Source organism: Crocodylus porosus, unplaced genomic scaffold (assembly GCF_001723895.1).
Source record: "Crocodylus porosus isolate Cpor-Errol unplaced genomic scaffold, CroPor_comp1, whole genome shotgun sequence".
Taxonomy (NCBI): domain Eukaryota; kingdom Metazoa; phylum Chordata; order Crocodylia; family Crocodylidae; genus Crocodylus; species Crocodylus porosus.
This window is the reverse complement of record NW_017728951.1, coordinates 44776581-44788195: the sequence shown is the minus strand read 5'-3', so window position 1 is coordinate 44788195 and position 11615 is coordinate 44776581. Positions and strand designations below refer to the sequence as shown.

Sequence of the window (11615 nt, the reverse complement as noted above, 5' to 3'; positions counted from 1 at the left end):
CTGTGTCAGTTACCATTACCATCAAAACAGTGTTGCATTAATAACCTGTTGTTTGCTTACTAGTCATATTTGGGTGAAAGATGTCTATTGATAATCATAGTAATGGAAAGGCCTTACAAAATGTTCTTTGTAGATCTGATTGCAAAATAAGAATTATCAGGAAAAAATGTCCCCCTATTTATCAAAAAAAAAGTGGAATGTTTTGACTAGCTCTTATTATGTGAAGTTGAGCATGAAGAAGGACTGACTCTTAGCTTTTTCTTCTTGCAGACTGGTATTTGCGAAGCTGAAGCTTTTAATGATAGCCATAGAATACAAATCGGAAAAACGGGAAAGCAGGTATGTCAATGACTATCAAATCTAACAGATGTTTTGGACTGCACCATGGACAATTTGGTCTGCTTTTTTTTCAGAAAAAAATACATTGCTATCCTTACACCTTTGAAAGCATTTCAAAGCATAATTAATATGGCATCACTTTACACCAGTTCACATAATCCTGGGAGGATCTCTCTTCATGTCTCTACACCCAAACAAATTTAATGTCAAATACCTTGTTTCAAGATAAAAGATATTTTTTATGAGAAATCATCCTCAATACATATAATTTAATATCAATCAAACAACAACTTCTTTTATATCCTTTGCCTTACAAAGGAATGTGTCAGCTCCAGTTCAGAGTCCAACATATTTTACTAGACTGTCAGGAATGGAAAATGGGAAGACACTAACTATCTTATAATAACATTACCTATTATGTGCTGCATGAACTCCTCAGAATAATATGAATAAGCTATGGAGAATTAATTTTAGTATGAAAATTTCAGTATATCAATTTCTTTTTCTATTGAAAAAGTGATTAAAGGTTTTCTATAGTTAATAATAAAAATGCACATGCAGACAAAGGATGCTTTAGGTTTTTAAAAATTATTGCATTTTTTTAATATGAGAACAAATAACAGTCTGAGCCTAATGTATATTGTAGTCAAATTTACACTTAATCTACTGGGGCTTTCATCCCTGTATTTACATTATGTTCAGCCCCATTATATCTGGAAATGTCAGAAAAAAAATCTCTTACAATGTGTTCTCCCTGGTTGTGATACTGTGTAATTTAGGTTTGCAATCATATTAAATATTTTTGTAGTATGTTAGGAGCATACCTCTGGGTTTATAATAAAAATATGGAAATATCAACATATTTCAGTCTAAGCTGAATTTTATCCTTACTTGGCCTAAAACTCTTACAGTTTTAAGATGATGCAATAAAATTATGCACACACACAAACACACAGACACAAATATGCGTGTATGTGTGTGTGTGTGTGTGTGTGTGTGTACACCCCCCCCCATTTTTTGGCACCTGCTCACATAAAATCATTGATAGATAACATTGAGTTTATACAACCTCAGAGTTTACCAGAACAACAAATTCTCTCATTGAACCAAGTATGATAAGTTCTTTTGAGATTTTGAAGGCTTTCATATTCTTCCATGCCTTTATTTAAAGACTCTTTCCTGATCTTCATTTAATTATCCATTCTTCTATTTAAAAAACCTTTGAAAAAGAGAAGGAATATCTGTTACAAAATCCAAATCTTTTTCTTTGTTATGTGGGTATTCCCATGTACATGTTTTCATCTTTTTTATGACAAGTTATGTGTGAAAAGGTGTATGTGATGCTCAATATTCTTTTTGTCATGCAGATTAAGGGACTGCTATTTTGTCAGAATCTTGAAATGTTTTTGACTCCCATGGGCTCATCTTAAAATAAACACTTTCCATTGATCAATCTCATTCCGTGTTAGCTGATGTAAACTAAACCAGTTGTTGGTCTTGTATGTTAAATCAATTTCATCCATTTTTAGAAAGGACATTAATGGCCACTTTTTACATTTATATTGTTCTCACCAAGAATTCCCAACTCTTTGTAGACACTGCTTCCATGGTCATTTAGTGACCATAAGCTATGAAACTGTAGTCTTTCTGTAGCAATATAGGAGATGACCCAGGACTCCTATGAGAATCTTGCTGACAAATTCAAGGGAAGCTGGAATGAATCCCTAATCACAGAATGTATAGAAATCTCAAGTAAAGTAACAGTAAGACAGGGCATTTCTTACCTACATTCACACAATGTAAAAGTTCATAATTAGTAAGATTGATAGGAAGAACACATTGACAATTTAGGGAAAAATACTAAAGATGACATATTAACCCTTTTGAGCTTGTGTTTGACATAGCTAGACATCAATATATAAGTAAACTTGTTTGAATATCAGACTTTGCTATAATAAACCAGTGTCTAAATGGTACCTCCTGCTATGCTGTACCAGGGACTATTCTAGGGTTCAGTATTTTGTGAACATCAGGGCCAACATGTCTTCATTTCTTTAGAAACTATGAATAACTACTTTTTTGTGATGTAACATTAATTTATAGCCCTGAGGTCTATGTCATAGTGCACCACAATACCATACCATTCTGCTACCATTTATTTAACCTTCTTTTTTTTTAGCCCAATTCAGCATGCATTTAAGCGTGTACTTAAAATAATGGTAAAATGAATACAATACATTGATAGCCATGTTTTAAAATCAAGTAAAATCCCATTGACTTACCAGAGACCTGAGATTTAAGCCTTCCTGTATTGGAACCCAAAGCATTCATTTCTTACATTTTAGAGGGTCTTGAATCATACCAGTTCTGTCAGGACCAATGAAAAATTTCTATTAGTTAGTTCTTCATAAGTAATCAGAAGGCATCATCCTTCTTCCTCAGGATCCATTGTTATTTGTAAAAACATGTAATATTTCTACATGAATAAACAATCTGCTCCTGTGTTTGCACAGAATTCGCTTTGAAGTTAGTGAGTTGTATGCTAGAATTACAGGATCAGATGTACTAGTGCAAGGTTGTCCCGCTGGTGGCTTGCAAGGTGTTAATAACTGACCTGACCTATGGGCTCCCTCCCAGTTGCCACTTCTCCCACTGCTCCTGCTGCTCCTGCTTCCAGGCTCCCCACACCCTGTTCCTCCAGGTTCTGCTTCTTGCACTGCCTTTGGGGGCAGGCTGTCATGGGCAGGGCCCATTGTGGCCCAGGCAACTCATGTCCTGCATGGAGAGTTGTACTTCCCCCAGTGAGGAAGGAGGGGGAGAGGGGGAGTCCAGGTGTGCCAGTCAGGGGCCTGCAGTCTATGCAGATTATGGATCATGGTCACTCAAAAGTTGCAAAGCCTTGTACTAGTGCACAGTTATCTACAAAGACACAGTGTGGAATCCTATCCTCATATTAATTTCTCACTGACTTCAATAGCCATGGTTTCAGTGATGATGTAAATATCCATTTACCAAAGCATTAATTTTTCTGGTAATTTGGCATTCTAAGGATTTGTAAATTAGGGTACATTTTTGCCAGTATTATCAAACACAGGGACAGATCCTCAGCGATTATAAATCAACAAAGCTCCCTTTAGGTCATTGTTACTGTGCTGATTCATACCATCAATAGTGTTTATTCTCCCTACTAGTCTTAGTTGTACTGTTCAAGGTATAAACCACAATCCTGTTAGCAGTATTGGGGCCTTAGCGCCTAGGTGTTTCATGATTCTACTGAGTATCTTACAGGTAGGACTTAAACATGCTTTTAAAATGTTTATAAAAATTGAACTAGAGTTAATATAGTCTTAAACATGTAAGATATTTTTAAAATAAATATAATGACCATATACAGGCTATATTTTATGTTCATTATAGATTTCTACTCTTGCATCTAGACCATAATAACACTTTTCTTTTAGAAAACAAATCACTTAATATTCCTTATACTTAGGTTTAATTTTTTAAGAGACAATTTAGAGTTTAGATCTTGTTTTAGGATCTGTTATCACAGATCCTTGCAACTGTGCACTATCTCACTGACAGCAATGGGTCTCTGCCCAGGCATAGAGGTCTGAACAAACTGATTGCAGGTGAGACTGTGAATCAGCTGTTAGTGCATTTGAAGTAATTTATTCTACTTTGGAACTAATGAACATTGATGTGGTCAGTCTTAATATGTATGAGGGACTCTTTTTTCAGATATACTCTTGTTTCTATGATGTAGTCTAAAAAAGCTAAAATATTGTAAAATATTTATTTTTAGTCCAGTTGTGGAAATGCCTTATCTCTATAAGAAATATGTTAGTTTACAGGAACATCTCATTCTGAGATTGTTAAAGTGAAAATTTCTAACATTTCTAAGTGACTGCACTCCTTCTAACTGCATCAGTGTAAAATACAAAGACCAGCATAAATCACAATCTCTCAATGCCAGTCCCATTTCTTTTTTTTATCTTATTTTCTCCAAATATAGGCAAGGGTGAAAACTTAACCAACATTCTTCCCTCTTGCACCCTGTGTTTTACTCCTTCTGTTAAATTTTCTCTGTCTTTCCATTTATTTGTTCTCATTCTCAACAGAAAAACCTTTTTTAACGTTACAGCGTTTGGAGAATTTTAAATAAAGGGTTTTTTTGTGTTTGTTTTGGTGTCAGTTGATTTCTTATCAAAGTGTTTGATTTGCAATTTTTTTCTTGTCGTTTGCAGAAGCCGAAAGCGGTATGCCCTCTTCGTTACCTTTCCTTCCAACCTCAACCCTACCTTCACTCCTTCTAACTCCAGGACTAATTCCTTGCCAAGAACTCAGGAAGATAACACCTTTGTCTATCTTTCTCTTTATATATGTACATATATATATATATATATATATATTCATGTGTCCGTGTGTGTGTGTGTATATATATATATATATATGTATATATATGCATATTTATATGAGCCCCCAATTTCAAGGAGAGAGAATAGCATTTTGTTTCTCTGTTGGTTCTTGTGATTCATGCACTAACTTCTTTGCAGGAAATATGGAATAAAATATAAACTGTAGGGCTTTTTACCTTATGACATCTTTGGTATATCAGATTAGTACTTTTGGAAAACAGACTTTCTGCTGTATGCCATCTTTTCTTCCCTCTCTTTTTTTTCCCATTTGTTTTGTATTGTGATGGTGTGCCCTCTGTATCTACCATACTGTCCTCATATTCACATCCTTATTGATGTCCTCCCTCCCCCACAAGTCTTTTTTTAAACATATTCTACAATACAATAGTTCATGTTCTCTTGTAGTTTCACTTGCCATTAACAATGGCCAAAATGGCTGAATATTTGCATTGCCAATCCAGTTTTGAGCCAGGTTAATCACCATACAGTACACATTGAAGTTACCATATTGTTCCACTGAAGTACCCATAGGTAGTTTGTATTCTGTGTTCATATTAATTTTAATACATGAGCTCACTATTGAAATAACTCACTGAATAAGTTTGCTTCTTTAGTTCTGTTCTTTTCCTTGTGTTGGCATGATTTGCATATTCTTATAAACTCCCATGTTATGGCCTCACACCTCTAGCTACAGCTCATTCTGCCATTTTTGGTATGAATGAAATAAATATGGCATGGCCTATCAAATCCTTATATTTTAACTGCTCATCATGTTCTAACTGTTAATAATGCTCTTTCTCACTGTTAAGCCATCTTTCAATTTCCCACTTTCCTGTTTTCCACACACCAGTCTTATTTTTCATGTCTATTCTGTTGCGTTTGTGTCTTTTTTTTTCTGTTTAGTCTTATTCTTCCGTGTTGTTTTTAGTAGATGTGTGAAAAGAGAGGTGGCTTCCTGTCAGTTTGGCATTATTGATATGATCCAACTGCAGAGAAGTTACTGCAACACTTAGCATCTTCAAGGATCTGCAGTTGTTGCACCTCTATTTGGCTTCTTGCTTATGAGTATATTTATCTTGTGGTGAAGGCATGCTGATGGTGGCATGATGAGTAGTGCAAAATTGTGATAGAAAGTGCAGTTGCTTGCTCCCAGAATAAAATATGTTATGTTGCTCAGTTAATTTATTGCCATTGTATTACTTGTCAGTATCTTCTTCAACCAAAAAAAAGACAGCTATTTTAAAGAGCATTGATTTAAGTACTGCTATTGTTAGTTCTAATGGGTACTGGGTATAATGTATGGACATGGTGCACACCTCCTAGGGGTTGACGATCTTGTTAAGGGCTTAACTCCTGGGAGCAATCTTTCATTTGTTTGTGGTAACTGGGCTTTTATATACTGTAGCATGTAATGTTGTATTGTGGTTTTTTTTGCCTTGTATCTTTTTAGTGTCTTATGCACTGATTTTGTGTATAGTTGTATGGAATCTGTACTAATGTCAATCATAGAGCCCAGAAGAAAGAAGCAATGCCTCTTGAGTTACAAGTGATGAATAGTTGGTATGCATGCAATCTCACTATGGGATTTGTGTACCTTCCACACACAAAGCTTTTGAGAGATACCCTGGAAAGCCTTACTATTTCAAATTATAGCTATATTCATTTGAATTACATGGCAAATATAAGGAGGCTATTACAGTAATAGTATGCATTTCATCTGGGTACAGCATGAGCCAATTTAAAATGAGAGCTGTGTTTATTTAACTTTGTAATGCTATATAGTCAATAACATCACATCTCCTTGTTATAATGTTCTAATTCAGTACTGATCAATATAGTATACTGTTAATATTTGACTTTCATGGGGAATGGTACAGTACATCCACCACAAGGTTTAAAACAGGCTTTTATCATTCATTTACTCAGAAGCTTGCCATTAATTCTTTATTTAAAAAATGGGCCCTTGTTTTTAGCCATGGATCAATGGTATTTAGGGGATTAGCAGTAAAATCTGAAGAAGGGGGATGTTGCTAAGTCAGAAAAGGTTCCCATTTGGGAATTACATTTTCAGAAATTTAATTTGTTTTATAGCATTAGAAAATGGGTTTTAGTCACCTAGAGATTTTGAAGTTTGTTGCCCTATGATAGTAAAACATACGGACTTCATACCACTGAAGAGTGAGACTGGCAAAGACTGGAGCTACGGAGGGTTCTCCTAGCTCAGCTGATGCACCTCTGTTCTGACTGCCACCACTCCTGTGTCTTCTAGTTTTGGACCTCAGCAAACCCCCATTATGTATTCTTTCTATTATCCTGCTACCTGTCCTGGGCTTCCACATATATCTTTCAATGTGTCTTACACTAATTCCTGACTCACCTCTTCCCAGGCAATACAATACCTGGTCTTTCCTGGGGAAAGACAGACACTCTCCTAGATGTTGACATGGTTTTGTGATATGAATTTTTTATCTGAGAGCCAAGCTTATATTTATTTTCCTTTTATCCATAAATAAAACAGTATCTACTGAGTCAAAAGTTCAACATGTCACTAAGTCTTTCCACTTACTCGTTTGATACCTGTATAGAACCCAGTACATAGAGCCTAACATTAATATAGCATGAAGAACTTACTGACCATAATTTCTGTTCTTCAATCAGGAGATAGCTGGATATTATAAGAAGGCAAAGATCCATTCTATCCTTCTCTGAAATCTTTATACATTAAAAATAGATCTGAAAGAATTTTTTCGTATGTTCTAATAGCAAGGAACAAAATTACCTGGTAGCAAATTTTCTATCATTATTTTACTCAAAGAAACATAATGCTAGTTCAACAAGTCTTGCTTATTTGAAAGGAAAAGACTCCTATAAATATTGCATAGCTCTGGCAATAAGTCAAAGATTCATGGTTGATGGAAATTACTCTTAACAGGAAGCGGCAGGTTACTTTTCATGGTGCTCAATGATGATTTATGTATTAAACTTCAAAATATCCAGTGCCCAAGCTATCTGTAAGACAGTGTAATAGTACTAAGTGTTAGAATACCTAGAAAGTCTTGTGACTAGTTATCAAAGCCTTATTGCGTTTTGATGCCCAGAGAGAAGGCATTGTGCAATTAACTTATTGATGTAATATAAATTTACAGTATTTCATTTTTTTTTCCTGCACATTATCATATTGGTACACTGACAGGTATGCCCATCAGAGGAATGTAAAACAAAAATTAATAATGTGCACAACTCTGTCTCTATGATTTGGTGAGCTTTCAGGGGAGCCTGTATTTAGAAGCTGGCAGTGGACAGTTTGTACATTTAGGCTAAGTACAGACCGTCAGAAAGCCTGAGGCTGAATCAGTTCAATCTTCACAGGTTAGTCTAAGCTGCATAAATTGAACCAATAAACAACTGAACAGACATTCACTTCTGATTCTGGAAATGCAGCCACATGACTGTGGTGGTCCAGGCCACAAGCCAGGGGCAGTAGAATATACCTCCCTGCTTGGCTGGAGCAAACAGCTTAGGCCAAGGCTAGCCTGCCCACCATAGAAGGCAGGGGGGATTGTGGGGAAGCTGCAAAGTATCCTGGGATGCTGGGGGACTGTGAGTTAATTTGAATCTGGAGGGGATCTGACAGAAGTTCAGTAAATTGATTTAACCTAAATCAGTTAAATCTGATACTATATCCATCCAGTTTATTTTAAACCAGTTTTGGCCATTTTGAAAGGAGTTTACGTGCTCTGAACTTCTGTTGTGTTACAGATTTGAACTGTTTCTGATACATTATACTGGTTTATGTATAATTTCTGTCCTTAGCCTTAAACCATAGTGCTTAGCACCTCGGGAACTCAATCGGCAGGAGCACTAGGGAGATATTATCAGACATCACTTCCATGTAGGCACTTATTTCTTTGATCTCTTCGATAAATTAATCTTGTTACTCTTTTCTGATTTTTTTTTTTTTTTTTTTTTTTACTTTTTTTAAGCTGTAGTCACAATACTGTATTCTAGTAGTGGTCTCACTGATTCCAAAGATTAAGGTATTATCACCACTTCAGTCTTACTTGATATTCTCCTACTTGGATATTCAAGTTTTCATTTGCTATCTCAGCTATTGATCAAACTGTGAACACATGTTCAGTTTTTTATCTACCATAATGTCTAAGTAATTTAGGGCTTTGTTGCATTGCAGGATGATTTCCCTGTCTTATATGACCTATATTATTTTCTCTTAGGTGTGTGAGTTTTTGCATCCTATGAAATTAAAAGGCTTGTTGTTCAAATGAACCCACCTTCCAAATTGACGGAGACTTTGTTACCTTTCAGATAATAGTAGAACAGAGGCTTCCAGTAGTAGAACAGAGGCTTCCATATGGCCTGCAGAAATTTAACTGGAAGTCCTTGGAGATTTTGTTGGTCAGATGGACCAGTGGATCTTGTTCTTCTTCCTAATTTCAGATGCTAAATTGCATTACATTCAGCTAAAAATGCATTAAATATTTTTCCTTTAACAAATCAGTGTGATGCTACATGCTCTACTTAGTTATGAATAGAGGAGCAGAAGGCTCAGGAGACTATCTTTGCTTTAAAGTATTATTCATTCCGTAAAAAAATGTGAAAATCTCTTAGGACATGGGCACTGTCCAAGAAGTTACACATCAGAAGCTTTCTAGCTAGCTGTTACTTCATTAGAGTCAAACCTGACCTAGATCAGGAATGTAATTAAATTGGGAAATTCTATCAGTTCTTTATAAAGTTTGAAATATTGGATATGTCTTGTCTGATTTGATAGATTGGATTTATATACAAAAAATGATCAAATGGTATTTTATGATACCTATTTGCAAAACTCAGAGGCTGTCATATTTCATTGTTCTATATCATACTTAACGATGTCTCCAATTCTTGCCATTCAGTTGGGGGAAAAAATAAACCTGTAAACAGATGAGACAAATATGATACTGAGTGAAGTTTTCTTTTTTCTAAAATCAAATTTATATCCATACCCATTTTTTCAACATTTGAGACAAACTATTGATGCATATGATACAAACGGTGGGTTTTCTGGATTAAGCATATACTAGTTTTTGTAAAGCAGCAGTTGCAACAGATAATAGATTTTTGTGTTACTGTTGTAACTGATGTGCAGTAGATAAAACTTGCTTCAGTCTCATTGGTATTTGCATTGTGTTTACATATATGTGAAAGAACAAAATCTAGCTTGCATCAACCCCTACTCTTATTTATTATTAATAGCTATGATGAAACATATTTCTGTTTATTCCTTTCAGAAGATTTTGTTGTTTTCAGTATATTGCATGTTACTACAATCACAAATGTATATTTTGTGCTTATGACCTAGTGTAGCATAAGATGTTCTTACAAATATTTAATCATGTCAGTGTTGCACGCACACATGTATGTGTGTATGCATGTGCATAGCACACAGCCTTACTGAGTATGAATAGGGAATTATTTGTTTTGGATTTGGATTTGGCCAATTCAGAGGATAGTGATTTGATTTGGAGATGTAGATCACTGCGCTGAATTGATTTGGCTGTATCAGCTTCGGAAGATTCAGCACTGATTCAGACTTATTTGGTGATTCAGATAGTTTGGAGGGATGCAGGCACAGCTGGGCAGCTCCTTTGGATGTCCCTGCCTCTCCCTGGGCAGGGGGAGCCATGGGAGAAGCTCCCATGGCTGCCCTACCTGGCCCCAGCCCCCACCCCCGCCTGGCCCCAGCCTAGTCCTGGCACTTAAAAAAACAAACAAACATACAAAAAACCCTGTACTCACCAACTGCAGGAATGGTGATGTGGGCCTCTGGGCACTCGTGGCAGAGCCCCTCACCCTGTACGGCAGTGGGTACAGCCCCCCCCCCACTTGGCACTGTCATTGCAACTGCCCCATGGTGCAGGTGCAGTGTGGCTCAGCAGGGCACTGTGCACTGCCTCGGAGCTGGGGCCAATGGGGCTGGGTGCTGTTGAGCTCCAGCTGACTGCTGGAGCCACCCCAACTCCCAGACAGCATGCAGTGCCCTGCTGAGTCATGCTGCAACTGTGCAGATGCCAGACAAGGGGAGGGGGAGTGATCCCAGCTGATCTCCACTGCCCCACACCATGCAGGGGGGGTCTGCCACAAGTGCCCAGAGGCCCCAGTCAGCACTCCTGCACCCAGTGACTGCAGAGCTTTAAAAAAAAAAATCCCCACACTCACCAATTGCAGGAGCAGCAATTGGGGCCTCTGGGCATTCATGGCAAAGCACCCCCCAGCAGTGGTGCAGCAGGGATCACCCCCTGTGCCTACTTGTGTGGCAGATGCCCTATCATGTGATAATGCAGGTGCAGCACAGCTCAGCAGGGCACTGCATGCTTTCTGGGAGCTGAGGCCACTGGGGCTGAGTGGTGCTTGGCTTTGGCTGACAGGTGCAGCTGTCCCAGCTCCCGGACAGCAGTTGGTGCTCTGCTGAGCCACACTGCACCCGTGCCATGGGGCAGCTGCCACAGGGGTGCCAAGCTGGGGGGGAGGGATCCATGTTGCATGGGGGAGCTCTGCCACAAGCCTTCAGAGGCCCCAGTCCATGCTGCTAAAGCCGGTGAGTGGGGGGCTTTTTTTTTCTGTTTTTTTTTTTTTTAAGTGTTGGGAGGCTGGGCTGGGCAGGGGATGGAGACAGGCAGGACAGCCATGGGGACTTCTCCCATGGCTTCTCCAGCCGTGCCTGCCTCTGCCTCACCTGGGGCAGCCACAAGGGCTCTGCCCTGCTTGCTCAGCCAATGAGGAGGAGGCAGCATGGTGCAGACGCTGCTCGCTCTGGGAAGCAGCAGCACAGAGCTCCCACTCCTAGTGCTGCCACACCTG

At 38.0% G+C, this 11615-nt stretch overlaps 1 protein-coding gene across 1 annotated transcript in view; it reads left to right on the top strand.

Moving 5' to 3' along the window:
- KCNMA1 (potassium calcium-activated channel subfamily M alpha 1) overlaps positions 1–11615 on the top strand; it is a 997979-nt gene that overhangs the window by 757394 nt on the left and 228970 nt on the right. The window contains exons 15-16 of the mRNA XM_019555536.1: positions 271–339; positions 4587–4598. Coding sequence (XP_019411081.1) covers positions 271–339; positions 4587–4598 — 81 coding nt within the window. The remainder of the gene's footprint in view (positions 1–270; positions 340–4586; positions 4599–11615) is intronic.